This window comes from Leptonychotes weddellii, chromosome 15, assembly GCF_054177405.1.
Source record: "Leptonychotes weddellii isolate Sample4059 chromosome 15, ASM5417740v2, whole genome shotgun sequence".
Taxonomy (NCBI): Eukaryota; Metazoa; Chordata; class Mammalia; order Carnivora; family Phocidae; genus Leptonychotes; species Leptonychotes weddellii.
Window position 1 is genome coordinate 20936764 of NC_138383.1, and position 18511 is coordinate 20955274.

The window sequence follows — 18511 nt, forward strand, 5'->3', positions numbered from 1 at the left end:
GGAGAAGGAGAGAGAGAGACATAGATATCTTTTCTGGACACCAGGCCTATTGGATTAGAGTCTCACCTTTATGACCTTATTTAATCTTAATTACCTCCCTAAAAGCTCTATCTCCAAATACAACCACATTGAGGGTTAGGGCTTCAACCTAGAATTTTAGGGAGACACAGTTCAGTCCATAACAGGTCCCAGGCAGCGATGTCATACATGCACCTCTAGGACAAATCCCCAGGGTGGGGGGTGGGGGGGGATGGGTAGCCTGCATGCCCAGACAGTGCAGAATAAGGGGGCACAGGTGTGGGGAGCTCAGGGGAGCACCTGGGGAGAGAGGTGGTAGCAAGGACAGTGATGTGGGTTCTGACCACACGCTCTGGTCTTTGCCCCAGAGACGGAAAACCCTCTGCCCGCATGGTGCTGCTGAAGGGCTTTGGCAAGGACGGCTTCCGCTTCTTCACTAACTTCGAGAGTCGGAAGGGAAAAGAGCTGGTAAGGGGCCTGCAGGGGCCAGCCCTGGCTTCCTTCATCACCCTCTGGTGCCACCCCCGCCCCAACCCACTTGCTGGCTGTGCTCAGGCACCATCCTGCCTGTGGGCCTTGGCACTTGCCCTTCTCTTTGCCGTGAATGAGTGCTCTCTCTGACCACACCGCCTCCGTCATCTGCTTCCCTAAGTAGCTCCTGTCCCTTTGGCCCTCAGCCCCCGTGTTGCCTCCTTGGGAAAGTCCTTGATCCCCATGCCACATCAGCTGTTCACCTTCGTGGTAACTCGTAACTTTATTTTCTGCCTTTTTTTCAGTTTATAAGTGTGCATTTGTTTGTGTGCTTATGTGATGGATATTTGTCTCCTCTGCTAAACACCCAGTAAGCTCTGAGGAGGCAGAGGCTGCGTCCGGTGTACCCCTCTTGTCCCCGCGGCACCTCTCATGGTGTCAAGCCCAGAGTTGATACTTAGTGTACATTCGATTCATGAATCCAAAGGACTCCCCGAGTCCTTGCCGGCCGCAGATGCATTTCTGAGGACTTGCAAATCTATGGATGAGAGAAATGGCAAGCCTCACTTTGGTGTCCATCTGGCTTAGGTTTTCAGCACAGCTCTAGCACTTCCTGTGTGAACTTGGGCAGGTTCCTTAACCTCTCGGAGTCTGTCTCCACCCCTGTAAAAGTAGGCATACCTTTGAGGGTTTAAATGAGATGTGACAGTGAATGCATCCCCTGCGGGCCTGCATACTGCAGACTTCCTGCCTCCTTTCTGCATGGTGGAGGTGTTCTCCCTGCTGTTCGGATGGCCGACTGTGAATTCTCTTTCATTTCCAGGACTCCAATCCCTTTGCTTCCCTTGTCTTCTACTGGGAGCCCCTCAACCGTCAGGTGAGTGAGCATTCCCAGGACGGCCTGGGCCTCGTTATGGATGCGCCCAGTGGAGGGCCCCAGGCTGGGCAAACAGCCTGCCTCTCAAATAGCTCTTAATGAGCTGGTCTAGTTGGAGCCAGCAGTGGTGGGGCAGTGGAGAAGGGAAGAAAGAGAGGAAGGGGGCCTGTGTTGGTGGGGAGGGCAGATGGCATTGAATGCCATCTAGCCAGGGCCGTCCTTGAGCAGGTGCGCGTGGAGGGCTCCGTGAAGAAGCTGCCTGAAGAGGAGGCTGAGTGCTACTTTCACTCCCGCCCCAAGAGCAGCCAGATTGGGGCTGTGGTCAGTCGCCAGAGTTCTGTGATCCCTGATCGGGAGGTGAGTTGGGCTCCTCCTTAGTTCTCTGGGTGGCAGGGGCCTTAGCTCATCCCCCAACAGCTGTCCCCTGGGGGTGCCAGGGCCCTGTCTTTCCAGCAGAATGAAAGGATGGTCTCCCTGGGGGAGAGGGGGAAATGGGCTTCCTTTGTCTGACCCTCTGGTTGGACTGTGCTCCCAGAGGAGAGAGGCCAGCCTCCCTTGCTCACCTGTGTCCCCAGTGCCTGGCACACAGCACATGCTTAGTAAATGGTTATTAAGTGATCACTGACCCGGTCCGGGCCTTCCTCTATTTCCTTCCCCTGGACAGTATCTGAGAAAGAAAAATGAGGAACTGGAGCAGCTCTACCGAGAACAAGAGGTGCCAAAGCCAAAGTACTGGTGAGTGATATCTGGTGGTCGTCCAGACAGGGGCCCCAGAACCCTCATGTTTACTCAAAACCACTCCTACCTGCAGAATTACAGATCTACTCCCCCCAGCCCCCACCAGGAATCCTCTTTGGATTCATCCCAGCAGCTTCCTTCAAGGGGCCCTGAGATGGGCTGGAGTGGGGACCGGGGGGTGACCTGCTGGAAAAATGCACAGAGCACCAAACCCACTGCCTCTCCTTGAAGGGGTGGCTACATCTTGTACCCGCGAGTGGTAGAGTTCTGGCAAGGCCAAACCAATCGTCTGCATGACCGGATCATCTTTCGGCGGGGCCTGCCAACAGAAGACTCCCCTCTGGGGTCCATGACCCACCGTGGGGAGGAAGACTGGCTCTATGAGAGACTTGCACCCTGACTTCCAATCTGCTGGTACCAACTGGAGCTGGGGCCGGGTGCTAAGAGAGGGTGTGGGATGGCGAGTGGGACCCTTCTAAACTCAGCCCATTTCCCTCCCCACCCCTTATATTTAAGGCTCTTCAGAGTTCAAGCTCCGAATTCTGTATTTTCGGTTGGCTCTCAAGTAGGTAGTCTAGTGGAGCATAAACAGTGGCGTAGAGAATCACAAATGGGGGAAAAAAAAAAAAAATCCCGTAATTATTTTCTTGACCTTGAATATGATTTATTGGAATAGCTCCCTCTAGAGGTAGTAGCTGGCGTGATTCCCTTTTCTAGAGACCCTGGGTGGACCCCCCCGCGGCCCTGTCCACTAGGGTATGATTGAGTCATACTGCCTGAAGCTGACTGGTTCCAGCATAACCACCTGAGCCAATCTGGCCGATCCGTCCTTTTCTTGTCAACAATTTGAAATCTGAAATGGAGAGACCCAGAGCATGAGAGGCATTGTAGCTAAGTCCTACAGTGGTGATGGCAGCCAAGAAGCAAGCCTCCAGGTGCTGTTCCTGTAACTCCCGGAGTGACCTTGGATCCTGCCTTCCCACGTCTGGGCTGTGTAACTCCTCCTCCTGCCTCAAAACACCCATTATCCCTGGTTTTGTTTTGGTGTTTGTTTTTTAAAGGAAGTTTTTGGCTTGAACTAGCCAGAATCACTTTCTGTTGCTTGCAACTAAAGGAAACCTCATTAACTTACTTACTACTAGGATATTTTTATAGCCCTATACCCCACTGATAACTGCCTCCCGTTATCTGAAGCACAACAACGTGGAAAAGAGATGAAATGTGGGCACCTGAGTGGCTCAGTTGGTTGAGCGGCTGCCTTCGGCTCAGGTCATGATCCTGGAGTCCCGGGATCGAGTCCCGCATCGGGCTCCCTGCTCGGCAGGGAGTCTGCTTCTCCCTCTGACCCTCCTCCCTCTCATGCTCTCTGTCTCTCATTCTCTCTCCCTCAAATAAATAAATAAAATCTTTAAAAAAAAAAAAAGAAAAGATGAAATGTATTCTCTGGAGCTCCAAAGAACCCAGAGGTGGGAGTTGCATGAACATAGATTTTCCTCTCTCAGTTCGGGGAGAGACTTCAGACAACCAGGGCTGCCTAAGGGGGAGTGGACTGTTAGGTAGCAAGTGTCTCCAGAAGTATTCGATCCCTGGTAGTCAGGAGTTTTATAGAAGGGATTCATGTACTGGTACCTACGAGCCAGGCAGATTTCAATGAAGCTTTACTTTACATATTTGTTTCTGAGAGCTACGTATGTGCGTATATACACATACATATGTATATTTCATTTTCCAGGTATAAAATTGTTACAGAGATACCTTTTTTTTTTTTTAAGATTTTGTTTATTTATTTGAGAGAGAGAATGAGATAGAGAGAGAGAGCATGAGAAGGGGGCGGGTCAGAGGGAGAAGCAGACTTCCTGCCGAGCAGGGAGCCCGATGCGGGACTCGATCCCGGGACTCCAGGATCATGACCTGAGCCGAAGGCAGTCGCTTAACCAACTGAGCCACCCAGGCGCCCGAGATGATACCTTTCTGACTACTCATGCATCCCCTTCACCAACTCCCCACCTCTATGGATGATGACTCCGAGACACAGGTTTTCATCCATCCTGGACTTACCCAGGGAGCTTTAATCACACGTGATTTCACTGGTCTGAGTGATGTCTGAACTTTGGGAAACTTAAAAGCTCCCCAGGGAATTCTGTGCAGCCAAAAGTTGAGACCCCGGGTTTAGATCTACTCGGTGTGGTCCACAGACCAGCAGCAACACCACTTGGGAGCCCACCTCAGACCCATGAATCCCATTCTGCATTTAATAAGCGCCCCCCCCCCCCGCCAGTGACCAGATGCATTGTCCCCAACTTCCACAAACAAACGACCTCCCACCCTCACCACTGGATTCTTCATCAAGGCTGGGCTGAACTGTATTTGCACACTCCTTGAGCACAAGTCTGGTGACAAGGACAACTTCAATGAATGGCCTACAGGCCAGGCTGGGTAAATGTTTGCTGTGACTAAGCCAGAATCCAAGAACTATTATTTGTACGTGTTGGCATGGAACTTGCCAAGTCTGTACACGGTTTCATTCCGCTGTGTGGGTGTGTGCTCTGCTTCAGCGTCTGCCATTAAGTGGTTCCTCCAAGGGAGGCCCTCTCGGTGTTGATCGCCCTCGTAAACCCAAGTGCAGGAAGGCACAATGCTAACCCTGTGGCCACTGAAGGAGAGGGTGCTGGGGTGCCCTTCTGTACCTTGTCCCGTTACTAGGAGCTCTGTATCCCCCACCCCCTAGCTCTGAGCCTGCTTTCAGCTGTCCCTTTCCTGTTCTTTGACAATCACTGTGCCAAGTCTGTAATAAAACTTCGTCAGCCGTGTGTGACATTAATGTTCAACCTGGCCTGGTCGCATCCTCCCATCCCCCACCAGCCCAGGAAGGAGGGAAGTTGGGGGGTTTAAGGGACCCCTCCCACCTCACTCCTCCTCTTCCTAGAGGTAGGGCGGCCAGCAGGGGGAGCCCGCCGCCCAGGGTTGGCTCCTCCTGGGCAGTGCAGGCCAGTTGGAGCTGGCCCCTCCTGCCTCCCCCATCCCCCTGTTGGGTCGTGTCCCAGTGAAACTGTGGCCGATAACCCGTAGCCTCTCACAGCTCCTGCCCATATTTGCACTCTCGGTTCCTCCTCCTCTGGCCTCATGAAAGCTTGCAGCTGCCTCCCTCTGACTCCCTGGCCAGCCAGATTGCCCTTTGGCTTTTAGCACACACCCACCCCCTGCCTCCCAGCTTAGGGATATATGTGGGGGTTCCCTGGAAGATTCCTGCGGACATCACTTAAAGGCTGGAGCAGGATCTCACGCACCAGGCAGAGGGGCCGTAGACCCCCTCACCTAAGAGGGGTAATAGTGGCCGTGTGGTGCCAGTATTGGGTAGAAGCCGGGCTTGGTGGCCCAGGCCCAGCCTCATTCCCAGCCACCACCTCCGTCAAGGAACCTCAGGATGGGCTGAAGTGGCAGGCCCCTCTGGTCTGGTGTCTCAGAGGACACTCAGCCTCCGAGCTGGTTAGCTTTCCCCCATTGGTGCCAGAATCAGGATTCCGAGCCCCAGGCATTACCCTCTGCCACCCTACCTCCCCTTCTGCAGAAGGTGACTGGACTGCTTTCTTTGTTCTGAGCCCCAGTTTCCCATCCCCCGAGCAGAGGCGGAATCAAGCGTGGAGGGGGCTGTGGGCAGCAGTCGTTGCATAGGCCAGCTCTGGCTTCAGTCCCAGCTCCACTGTGGCGAGCAGGTGGCTTCACTTCCCAGCCTCAACTCAGCTGGAAATTGGGCATAATGACAGCACCTGTCTCAGGTGATGAGGGGACTGACCAAGGAACCTCATGGAGTACTTGCCACAGGGCCTGGTCCGTTGTAAGCTCTCTGCAAACCCTGGCTATTCACAGTGGGCAGGGCTAGAGTAGGGGGGAAGGCAGCTCCTCCATGGGACATTTTATGGATTGGGTAATCAGACGGACCCTAGAAAGTTCTATGTGGTGGGAGGGATAGGGGAAGAGGCCTTGGGCATGCTTGAACCAGCCTGCCTTCCCTCCCTCCAGCTCCTGGTGTCCCTCACTCATCCTCAGAGCTCTCCCTGGCCTGGGTGAAGCCACCCAACAAAGGTCCCCTTGTACGGGTCTGTTTGTTTTGGTAATGAATTTCCTGAGCAACACTCCCTGGGGTGGGGTGGCCCGACAGCCTGCAAGGAGCTGACCTGGAAGCTGCAGGATCACATTGCTTAGTGGCCACCTTGGTTTCTCCCTGTTCCCTCCAAGAGCTCCAGAGATGTGTCCAATTTTTTTCTAGCTCCCAGCTCCTGGGGCTTGAGAAAGATCTGGATCTAACAGCACAGAGAGCACACTCTTTCCTCTTCCTTAACCAGAAGCTGTGGGCTATGGTGCAGTTCCTTAATAAAGGAAGGGGGAGGAAACCAATATTAACTGAGCACCTACTATAGGATTGCTTATGGGGCACTTAATACTGACCATTCCCATGAAATACATATTATTACAGAAAAGGAACTGGAAGTTCAGAGAACGTTTTTTTAAAAAAGTATTCCCCAGGGTGCCTGGGTGGCTCAGTTGGTTAGGCGACTGCCTTTGGCTCAGGTCATGATCCCGGAGTTCGGGATCGAGTCCTGCATCAGGATTCCCTGCTCAGCAGGGAGCATGCTTCTCCCTCTGACCCCTTCCCTCTCATGCTCTCAATCTCTCTCTAAAAAAAAAAAAAAAGTATTCCCCAAATCACCCAGCTACTAAGCGGTGGAATGAGAATTTGAGTCCTGATCCTAAACCAAACCCCCGCAACTGTGGGGTCAGTCACCAAAGGTCTCCTCCACTCTCTAGAGCCCCTGATGGTCTCTCTGTTGACCACTGAGCTGAAACTAGCCTCTTCCTTTGCTGTATTTTTATACTGACAACGCCCTTTCTTTTTTAATAAAAAAGATCTTATTTTTAATAATCTATAGACCCAATGTGGGGCTTGAACTTACAACCCCCGGATCAAGAGTCACGTGCTCTACCGACTGAGCCAGCCAGGCACCCCCTGGGGACCCTTCCTGACGCTTGAAAGGAACCCTGAGCACTTCACTTACAGGCAGGGAATAAAGGCATGAGAAACAGTCCTCAGGAAATGTAAGACAAAAGCATAAGTAGGTTCTCTGCTTTTGCAGCATTGTTTATTACAAAGAGAGAAACCTACAATTATTATTTTTTTAAACAAAATTCAAAGCTCCAGGACTCATCTCTGGGGCTTGTCCTTCTTAAATACCAGTAGGAGGGGAGAAGAGAGCTGACTGCTTTTAGGTCCTACCACAGCTTCCCTACCTGCTCCCCGAATTTGGACCCATGAGCCAGTGCAGTGTCCCTTTGAGGAGGTGTGCAGGAACCCATGGGGTCCCTCACCTGGATTTCTGCAGCAGCACCCCTCCCCCCCAGAGTGCCAGTGACCTCCTCTCCCTACACACCTGGGGGCAAAGTTCCAGGAAGTTTCCCTCTTGTGGTAGGAGGTGAGCTCAAGTTCAGGGTCTCCGCCTCCTCCAGCTCCAGGAAACCACCCCATCATGTGGCTTCAGGAAAAGTCACGTTCAGAATTGGTCCAGGGAACAGTTGTGGAAGCAGCAATCGAAACTCACCCTTGACCCTGTGCCCCAGGAGGAGGCGAAGTCTGTCCGCCCCCTCTCTCTGTCCCTCGCCATGCCCACCTCCCTGCCGGCCCCACGACTTTGAGGAGGGCTGTCCTTCCTGGGTGGGACTTTTCATCCTTGGACTGGAGTGCCTTTGTACGTGCTGGGGGACGTGGGGGGACGCTGGGAGAACCCAGACCTTCCAGAAAGCTGGGGCACATAAATACAAACCTAAAACCAGCCATTTCCTGCCAGCAGGCATCAACTGCCCCCACGGCGTCAGCTGTGGCCAAGGAGGCCGGCGTGGCAAGCTCCTGTCTCAGATCCGGCTGACGGCAGGAGTAGGGAGGTGTCAGCGTCCTCCTTGGCCCCCCTCACTGTCCTTTGCCCTCCCTGTCGTCAAAGAGGTTGGGGTTCTCTGCCAACGTGGCCCGGACTTTCTTCTTCTCCTTGAAGCGGCCCGAATTGGAGACTTTGACGTGCTTGCCTTTTGTGTTCTTGTCCACAATCTTCTCCAGGCGGGTGTTAAAGTTGCCGTTGGGGGCCCCGCCCTCGGGCCTCGGGGCCTCGGCGCTGCCCTCCGTTTGAGCATAGGTGTCGGGGATCTCATACAGCACCTTGGGAGCTGATTTCTTTTTCCGGAGGAAGGTCAGCTTCCACCAGCCGGCCTCGGTCATGGTGGTCCCTGGAGCCGAGGGGGGTGCTTTCTGCAGGAGCAGGGTGGGACAGTGAAAGGGGTCAGTGGAGAGAAGGGGGGTGCCCTGGAGCAGCCCTCTCTAAACTCCTAATCATAGGCTATTTTAAGAGTCCAGGCCTGAGGGGCGCCTGGGTGGCTCGGTCCTTCGGCTCAGGTCATGATCCCAGGGTCCTGGGATCGAGCCCCTCATCGGGCTCCCTGCTCAACAGGGAGTCTGCTTCTCCCTCTCCCTCACTCCCCCTGCTGTGTTCCCTCTCTCGTGTTCTCTCTCTGTGTCAAATAAGTAAAATAAAATCTTAAAAAAAAAAAAAAAAAGTCCAGGCCTGAAAGGATTGAAGGTGGGGACCAAATGAACCCGGGGTTCAGATAAGCGCTACAATAGGAGAAGAGGGGGGTTTGGGGAATGAGTGGCATCAGATGGACAGAAACACCCTGTGCATTTTGCCTGGAATTCATTACAAAATAAAGAGGATTTATGATTTGGAGAGTAATTTGGACTTCCCAGTGGGGGCCAGCCAGAGTGAAGGAGCTGTTGTGGTTTTTTTCTAAGTGGGAGGAGCCTCAGGGCAGGCAGGGGAAGTCCTGGGGACTGTACCAGCCTCGTGACCTCTAGCAAGGGACTTCTCTGGACCTCAGTGTCCTCACCTGTCCCTTCCTGCGCTAACATTTAGCTCTAATGTTAATCCCAGCCCTCGGAGGGAGGCACGCTCTGCACAGTAATACGTGATAACGGTGATAATTACTGAGGGATGGCTACTTTCCCCTCTAGCTTCCATGAGGACAGGAGTTTGCAGGGGAGCTGAAAATCTGGAGGGAGGTTTGGTGGGGTCACAAGGTCCACATGAGATACGGTTATCACAGGCCAGACTCTCCACAAGGAACCCAACGGAGGTGGGGCTTGGGGGCTGACATCCAGGCTTCTCCACTGACAAGCGATGTGCCCTGCGGTGATATGGCCCCACATGGAGGTGGCCTCATCTTTTACTCATTTCCACAGAGGTGTTGTCTGAGCTAGTGGGAGTTCTGGGAGATGAGTCTGCTGGGACATCGTTGGCAGGTGGGGCGTGTAAGATGGAAGGAGACAGCAGACTGGAGGAGTTCCGAGCAGCAGAAGGGCAGGCAGAGGGGTGAGAAATCGAGGCATCTCTGGTCCTGGAGAGGTCCTGGTTCTCAGGACCCTGCATGTGGCTGGGAAGGGTCCTGGGGAGGGGGCAGTAGCCCAGAAAGCTAGATGGTCAGGCGGTCTGAGCACAGGCAAATAGATCACCTCCTTTTAAAAACCAATGGTCTTAACTACATTTTCTAAAAAGACCAGAAAGAAATACGACAAATGATGAATAGTGGTTTTCTTTATGGAGAAGGAACAGAGGATGTTTTCTCCCACTATTTCTCATTTCTAGACATTCCATAATGAGCGTGGATTTTTTTTTTTTTTTTTTTTTAGAGGGGGAGCAAATCAAATTTGGGGAAAACGAAAGCAGGATACTGACCTAGGCTTGGAATGGGTTGAGTGCCCGCCTCCGTGGGCCCCTTGCTGCTGTTGTCCCCTGTCCCTCCACATACTCAGCCTCGTGCCCAGAGCGCATGCCTGATGGATTCCTTCCTACCTCTTGTATGGGAAGTAGATCCCACATTGCTAGCTCTGTCCCTCCAGCTGAGTTCAAGCAGCGGGAGAAGCCCAGGGGAGATCTTGTGCAGCTCCCACTTAGAAAGTGGAGGAGGGGGTGAGAGTGCCCGGGGAAATACTTTCAGGGCACCCTGGAGAGGTGAGTGCATGAAGGGGACAGCCTGAGAGGTTTGCTTTGGCAGCTTGCCCCACCTGCGCTTAGCACAACCTTGCACAGAACTTGGTGTTCCGTTTCTGGAAGGAGTTGTGGGGAGGGCACTTGCTTGGCCCATGGGTACCACTTGCCTGGTCTGGGGCAAGGCCCACGACCCCACCACCGCCCATCCGGGGTTGGATGGGAGGAACTCAGGGAGTGGAGGATCCGGCTCGTGAGCTGACAGTAACCATCTGACTGCCCACCTCTTTGAGAGACCGTGCTTCTGCCCCTGCGGCTAAAACACACCTCCTTTAGCGGATGCCACAGATCGGCATCCACAGGGCTTAACTCTCCTTGGCATGAAGGAAGTGACAGATCACCAGGAACTTACCAGGAAACCACAGAGAAACGGGAATAGCCTTTGGACCCTGTCCCAGGGCCTCCACCATGGCACGAAGGCAACTGTTGGCCTTGAACTCTAGTCTAAGATGCCTCTTGCTGTCCCTTCTGTCCGAGAGGACATACAAGCCCCAGTAAGAGGTGTCTGCCCCTTTTCGGCAGGACCGACATATGGAAGTCTGAACAGAACAGATAAATTAGAGGACTATTCTTTGTTTTACAAACTAACCAAACTATAAGATTCTTTTAAGTAGTGAGCCAGCCCAAGGTAGTATAAAATCTGATTTGCTGGGGGCGCCTGGGTGGCTCAGTTGGTTAAGCGACTGCCTTCGGCTCAGGTCATGATCCTGGAGTCCCGGGATTGAGTCCCACATCGGGCTCCCTGCTTGGCGGGGAGTCTGCTTCTCCCTCTGATCCTCCCCCTCTCATGCTTTCTGTCTCCCATTCTCTCTCAGATAAATAAATAAAATCTTTTAAAAAAAAAAATCTGATTTGCTTTACATCAAAAAAGTGCTGTGATATCAAAAGCTATCGAAAGTTGGAAAGAGCAATATAGCTACAACTGCATGCCCAGGCTGAATCACAGAAGGCCAGAGGGAGCTGGGGGCAGGAGGTGTACTTGGGATTTCAAGCAGACCCAGCATTTAGTGACATGTGGTGAGCCACGCAGTCGGCCTGCACAGGGCCCTTAGCTGGCCAAGCTGAGGGCTGGGCCCTTGCCCTGGGGCCCTGCAATCTGGGGGAAGATAGAAATCAGCCCTGAGGGAGCTAGCTACACCTCTGCTCTTTGCACAGCTTCCGAGCCCACTAAGGGCCTCACGGCACAGCCTGCCACCCCTCCCCTAGGCCAGCCAGCCCTACGGCGTGCATGTGGCCAGCCCAAGACAGGCCCCACTGCCCCGGCTGAGTTCTGTGAACTGCTCTAACGGCCTTGCCCAGACTGGGCCGGGCCCCTTCTGAGCTGGAACGAGTTAACCATTGACTGTGCTGGAGGTGGGGGGGCGGCGGTAGAGGGGAGTTGAGAAAGCAAGTCAGCTTCTGGGCTTTAAGACAACACCCAGAACCCCCCAGCCCGTATCCCTCCGCAGGGCCCCTGATGGCACTTCTCCATTCTGGATAAGACTGGGGTACTCAGGAGAGGAGCAGGGAGACGTCCCTACCAGATAGCCAGGAACATCCTCCAGGCTGGAGGGTAGGCTCCAGCTTAGCAAGCGTTAATGGAGAACTGCTCGGGACTGAAACTTTCCCAGAAAGAGCTCTGCTGGAGGCCTGGATTGACTCCAAGAGCCGGTGGGATGAGTCTGACTTCTGCCTGCCCACCTAGCGAGAGATGGGAGCTGGCCTGCCTGGGCCCCCCTTCCCAGTTAGGCTTGTCAGCCACGGAGGCAGAACCGGGTGCCCTGACCGGGCTCTGTGCCTTGGTTTCCCCCACCCGCTCTCCCTCTTCCTGTACCTGTAATCCTGACTGCTTCGGGCTGGAGGCGAGACCTTCCTTAGAGAAGGAGCTGAGCGTAGCAGCTGCTCGGGCGGGAGACTGGGAGAGGCAGGGTGCCGCGCCAAGCAAGGCTCAGGCCAGGAGAGCTGGGTGGGAGCAGCTGCACGGCAGGTGCAAGAGAAGCAGGTGCAGGAGCGGGTACCTGCTCCACTGCGGCGGCTCCGGGGAGTCAAGGTGAACCTGAAACCCAGCCCCTCCCGGCTAAGTAAACAGAAGCAGAGGCCGGATTGGGCTGATGAATATTCATTACTCCAGAAATCCAATCCCAGTGCCCCTGCACCCACCCAGAAGCCAGGGTCCTCCAGGGATCGCCTCCACGAGAAGAGGAAACCCCAAGGGAAGTCTGGAGCAGGAGAAACAAGGGAGCCTCTCTCCTGTTTCCCCATTCTCATGGGCCTGGTTGCACCCCCAGCCGTAGCCAAGGTCACCCTCACCCATTTCATGCCCCGAAGAGGCTCAGACCCTCTCCAGCACGGACTGGCCCTGGACGTTGCCCCAGGCACAACCGGGAAAGGGTTAAGCGTCGCTGCTCCGTTGGCCGGGCGGGATGGGGTGCACCCCAGCTTCTTTGAACTCAGGAGCCGAAACCAGTCCCTGGTTAAACTGGTTGGCAGACCGGTTCCCAGGCTGTCCGCTCCACCCCAAAGCTCAATGCTTCTCAGACGGGCACAGGGTGGGGGGCTGGGGTTCCCTCCTGACCTGAAGGGCCCCTCCTCAAGTTGGGGGTGCAGTGGCCACTGGTGCTGCCCTGGGCCAGCCTCTCGAGACCCAACCACCCTCAAACATGGGCAGAGGGGCAGGGGGGCATTTGTATTTGTGAGGTGGGAAGAGAGGGAAAGGCAGGAAGGCAGAGTGTGTGCACACATCCTCCCAGATCACTGACCACCCCTCCTGCAAATCTGCATTAGCCCAGGTGGTGCGTGGCCTGGCGTGGCGTCCAGCCAGGGCTGCCTTTGCATCTCACTCCCGAGAAGATTATTCTGCAGCCAGGAGAAGATTATTCTGCAGCCAGTTCATGTTGGCATTCTCTCTCCCCTAGGACCACACCGGCATCCCTGGAGAGTGGGAAACATTGGCTGCACGGTCAGGGTCCCTGCAGCTGCCTGTCCCAGGGCTGCCCAGCTTTGATGCTCAATCCACCCACCCAGCTACCTTCCTCCAAGGACTGAGTGGGTATTTGCCAGGCTCTGAGTGAGGCACTGGGTGGAGAAAAGGCAGATGATTCCCCGTTTCCTTGGGTTCCTCCTCCCCTCAAACAACTCCCAAACTAACCAACTCTCAAACCCGCCCTACCATTTCCAACCCTGCTTCTACTCGGTTCAGCTTCTCATGGCTTTGTGAGTTCATATTCCCCGCCTTCCTAAACAGCCCCCCTGCCCCTAGGCCTCAAGTGCACAGTCCTTCAAAGGCACCTCCCCATTACCCATAGTGGAACCCACTGGGCCTGGTCCTCTTGGGATGGGCCTCTCCCAACCCTCCATGAATACTCTCACTAGTCCCTTTCTCTGCCTACCTTCCTGGGCGCAGAAGCTGTCCAGGAGGGTGAGATTCGGAGTGCATGCTGTGCTCTTGGTCAGGAACAGCCTCCTGGGTAAACCAAGACAAACTCCTATTCATCCCTTAAGACCCTAATTCATTATTAGGCCTCCTATGCCACCAGGAATTGTTTTGGTCCTACAGAGTTTGCTCATATTCTTCTATTTAACGTGATATATACCAGGGCAACCCCTTCGGGTCCCCTCCCTCCTTGGGAGCTCGTACTATCACCTTGCTTTGCTGCCCTCCCAAAAACCAACAAAAACATGATATATACCAGAATTGATTATATATATGTGTATGTGCACACATATATACATATATAGTATTGTAATGATCTAGTCATACATTTGGCTCCCTTAGAGAATTTTAGCTCCTTGAGCCAAGAATTGTCTACCACTGATACAGACCTGACATAGTAGGGACTTAATGCAAGCTTTAAACACAACACAAATGGGAAATAGAAGTCTCGTCTTTTCCCTCAGAAATTCTTAATCTAGCCTGTTGCCCGTGCCCCACTCTTCCTGGGTCAGGTAAATGTGAGAGAAAACCCATCTATTTTACTTGTGATTTCAGCTACAGCAGGCTTGCTCTTTTTTTTTTTTTTTAAATATTTTATTTTATTTATTTGAAAGAGAGAGAATGAGAGACAGAGAGCACGAGAGGGAAGAGGGTCAGAGGGAGAAGCAGACCCCCCGCCGAGCAGGGAGCCCGATGCGGGACTCGATCCAGGGACTCCAGGATCATGACCTGAGCCGAAGGCAGTCGCTTAACCAACTGAGCCACCCAGGCGCCCAGCAGGCTTGCTCTTAATGATCATCTTCCCAGGGGTTTATGTGAATTAAGGATATTATTTTGCAAGGTCCTCCAGCCTCCAGTAAGAAGTGCATACAGTTGGAGCTCTGGCTGGCTCAGTCGGTGGAGCATGCAACACTTGATCTCGGGGTCATGGGCTTGAAGATTATTTAAAAATAAAATCTTTGAAAAAAAAAAAAAAGAAGGCTACATGGTTGTCTCAGGGAGGTGCCCACAGCTTTCCAGATCTGTCACTTTCTCTGAAAGCCCATCTCTTTGAGAGCAGATGTCCAGCCTAGAGGACACCAGAAGAGGCTAAACACTCATCCCAGCCCAGGTATCAGGAAGAGACTGGAGGGATGGTGGGATGGGCCTCAGCCTGGGGTACAGTAACCAAGGGTCAGGGCACCAATTCTATGTGTACTAGAAGGGCTCCTACTGGAGGCACTCATCCCCCAGCCTCCTTGGCTCCAAAATCTAGGCCTTTCTGCTGCCTGGGATGTAGGGGGGCCAGAATCCTATTCTCTGACCCCCACCTTGGAGAAGGCACCCCAGTGAGAACTGCAGTGGGCAGGATTCAGTGGATACCCACCTGTGGCCTGCCACTGGAGAAGGCCACCAGAACCAGAAGCAGGCGTGGAGGCTCTGGCCCAACCCTCCTGAGAGGGACCAGCCTGGGAAGTCCTGCCCAACCCTTGGCCTTCAGGAGATTTATTTCTGGGAAGAGCAGTGTTGGGAGGGTAGTTTGAGATAAGGCTATAAACTATGAATATCTTTTAAACAGGCCGCTTTATTGCTTTATAATTTTTTTAACCTTTAAATGCACCTCCTTAGGGGTGCCTGGTTGGCTCAGTCAGTTGAGTGGCTGACCTTTTTTTTTTTTTAGTTTTTTTTTTTTTTTAATTTATTCATGAAAGTCAGAGAGAGAGAGAGAGGCAGAGGCAGAGGGAGAGAAGCAGGCTCCCCGCCTAGCAGGGAGCCCGATGCGGGACTCGATCCCAGGACCCCGGGATCATGACCTGAGCCGAAGGCAGACGCTTAACCATCTGAGCCACCCAGGCGCCCCGAGTGGCTGACTTTTGATTTCGGCTCAGGTCGTGGTCTCAGGGTCATGCGATTAGGCCTGTGTTGGACTCCAAGCTCAGCGCAGAGTCTACTCGAGATTCTCTCTCCTTCCCTCTCCTCCTGCCCTCCCCTTCCCCCTGCTTGCCCTCAAGTGCACTCTCTCTCTAAAATAAATACGTAAAATCTTTAAAAATAAATAAATAAAATAAATGCACCTCCCTAAAACTAGGTTCAAGTATGATATTTCATATACAAACATGCAATGTACATATCTTCGGAAATTTGTCCCTGTTGAGTGAAGCACGTAAAATACACCTAGGGAGCCCCAGAGGGCCTTGGTGCCCTATTGTGTCACAAAGACACAGGGCCCCATTGGATTACAGAGGGGCTAGTTCTAAGTCCCGAGCTGCAGAAGGAGGGATGCAGAAAAGAGCTGGGGAAGGTGCAGCCCTTCCCCCCAACCAAGTGACCCCAGTCCCCACTCATTACTAAATGCCTGCCTGCACACACCACACCTCTTATTCCTTCCTTTATGAGCATCCATTAAAGCACCTGACATTCAGTGTCAGGTGTCATACAGGTGTTGGGGTTATAGACATGAACACACCTGTACTCCCTGCCTGCAAGCTGCTCACAGACTATGTATGGAGACAGACTGAATAAAAACTACCCAGAAACCACACTACAAACACCAAGAGACCCAGCCGAGGCTGCTGAGTTTCCAGGGTTTCAGCCCAGCAGGCAGACACACACACACACACACACACACACACACACCCAGTCGGTCTGGCTGTGAGCAAACACACAGAAACACAGACCATAAAGTAATAACCTATGGAGGATAAAAGAAATTGATTACTTGAATGTCAAGGGTAAGTAAGCCTTTTTATGGCTATTGTAGGAAGATAACTAATGGGTGTTCTTGCCCAGAATGAGGGCTGGTAAGAAAGAACTTTGGAACGGGACAGGGACTGCAAGGGGGTGTTCCAAGTGTCTGGCACAACAGCTGGGGAGAAAGTGGGTATCAGGCTGAAGAGGAGGGAGGAGAGACCCGAGCCCCGGAGCTGAGGTGGCTGAGTGGAGTGAACGGGGTAGGTAGGGCTGAGGGAGAAGCCGCATCCCACAGAGACCAAGAATGCAGGCTGGGGAGCCCAACAGGCCGGGTTTGAATCCCAGCCCCACCAACTACCAGCTGTATGATCTTGGACAAGTTACTGAACTTAGCTTTGGCTCCCTTACCTTTTAAAATCTGGCTCACAATAGTACCCACATTATATAGTTGTTGGAAGGATCAAATTAGATAAGGCTTGTAAAACATTTAGGTCTACATGGGCACGTGGCACACGGTTATCACTTCACAAGGAAGTTAACAACAACAACAAAGGATAGTCAGGCAGCCTGAGGGCATAGCACCCTGGGGCCCTGCACTTTCTGTCCAAAGCTGGCACTGGCCTGCCCTGTCCTTCTCCACTTCCCTCAACGTGCTGCCCCTTCGCCAGGGTCCCGTCTGCTAAATCAGCAGAGAATTGTGAGAATCACAGTCAGAAGCATCCCACATGCCACCTTCCAACGGCTGGCAGCCCCGAGGACCTGATGCCCTGGAGGCCAGACCACTAATGTGCTTCTCTGCCCGTAGGTCCCCTGAGGTTCCCTCTGGCCTTGGGAAAGGACAAACACTGCAGAATGCTGCCCAAAGCCCACACTCGTATGCTGGCTCGGGCAGCCACCCTGAGCTGAGGCCAGCAGCGAGGTACAACTATTCTCAAACCTCCTCCTGTTACACATGAGTCACCCCCCCACCCCCATGGCGCTGTGGGTGGGGTGACGTGCTGGTGGTCTCTGCCTTCACCAACTCAGCCTGCCCTACCCTGCCCTGCCCCACCTGTTGGTTAAAGGAGGAGGGATGCACCTTGAGGGTGGGGCAGGGCCTGTTTCTTGGGCTGTCCCAGGGAGCCAGGAACACATAGTTGGAGCCCAGGGAGTGTTTGTTTAATCACAGGGGAGCCCCAGCAATTCTTCCAGCCTGAGTCAGGATTCTGAGATGGGAGCCAAATTCTCATGAGAGCCCTGAAGAGGCCTCTAGTTCTGCTCTATGAGCCATTTCCAGGGAAATCTTTCAACCCATTTTATAATAATGACGATTAATGTTCCCCCCCACACACACACGAGTCTACAAAGCCTGAGAGATACATTAAAGCATGTTGGAAACTGTAAAGAGTTACATACATCTAGTTTGTTTATTTAAGCCTATAAACAGAAATACCAAGATAATCAGGATAGGTGCTATCTCCACGTTGAGGAAACTGGCTGGCAGAGGTTATGGAAATAGTCCAAGATCTCACTGGGCAGAAATCTAGGTCTTCTCACTGCTGTACCACACCACGCAGTTCAGTAACAAATTTACTGGGTCCCAAGTGCTGTGCTGGGGCAGAGGTGGGGGGTCCAAGGACCAGGTGGAGCCTTGGGGAGGAGCTAACATCCTGGAAAGGGAGGGGCCCCAAATGGCATACCAAGCCCTGGTGATCTATCCTTGGCCCACCTAGTCTCCTCACTCTAGCCATTTCTTGCCCAGTCTCATGCCCTCCCTTAGCTTCAGCCACTGCATGGATTACAGATCAGTCAGCCTGTGGCTCTCCAAAGCTGTATCCCTAGCCCTAGGGCTCCCCTGAACTCCAAAGCTATAGACCCAAGTGTCTCCTGCATACTTTTCACATGGGGTCCTCCCAGCACCACTAACTGAGTAAGTTCAAAGCCAAGATGCCCTCCTCCCAATACCTGCTCAGCATCCTGCATTCCTGTTGCAGGTGGTGACACTCCCAATCCAACCACCTAGGTTTCATCCTTGCTGTCTATTTCCCCCATCCACATGGCCATTTGATGGCCAAGTTCTGTCCATTTCCCTCTAAAACATCTGTCAAATCCAGCCCTGCCCCCCCTCCTCACGTCTTTTCCCAGGTCAGGCCCTAACCTCTGCGTAATAACCTCCTGGCAGTCTCCCTGTCTCCAGTCTTATCTCCCATGAATCCATTCTCCTAGCAGTCAATCTGAATAGGTCCCTCCCGGCTTCAAGTC

The 18511-nt window shown here is 53.2% G+C and overlaps 2 protein-coding genes across 3 annotated transcripts in view; one reads left to right on the plus strand and one right to left on the minus strand.

Moving 5' to 3' along the window:
* Window positions 1-13227, plus strand: part of PNPO (pyridoxamine 5'-phosphate oxidase) — a 15950-nt gene extending 2723 nt beyond the window's left edge. Inside the window, exons 3-7 of one of the 2 annotated variants that reach the window (XM_081805130.1) lie at window positions 387-486; window positions 1313-1366; window positions 1595-1723; window positions 2031-2101; window positions 13083-13227. In XM_081805130.1, the coding sequence (XP_081661256.1) occupies window positions 387-486; window positions 1313-1366; window positions 1595-1723; window positions 2031-2101; window positions 13083-13212 (484 nt within the window). In that variant the 3' untranslated portion in view covers window positions 13213-13227. Of the gene's footprint in view, window positions 1-386; window positions 487-1312; window positions 1367-1594; window positions 1724-2030; window positions 2102-2335; window positions 4920-13082 lie in introns of those variants that run through there. The other variant, XM_006739059.3, reaches the window with a different exon arrangement.
* Window positions 7217-12193, minus strand: PRR15L (proline rich 15 like). The gene is made up of 2 exons (XM_006739058.3): window positions 12002-12193; window positions 7217-8396 (listed from the first exon to the last, which is right to left on the minus strand). The coding sequence occupies exon 2, from the start codon at window positions 8364-8366 to the stop codon at window positions 8064-8066; it is 303 nt and encodes a 100-aa protein (XP_006739121.1). The 5' UTR covers window positions 8367-8396; window positions 12002-12193; the 3' UTR covers window positions 7217-8063.
* Window positions 13228-18511: the final 5284 nt, after the last annotated feature.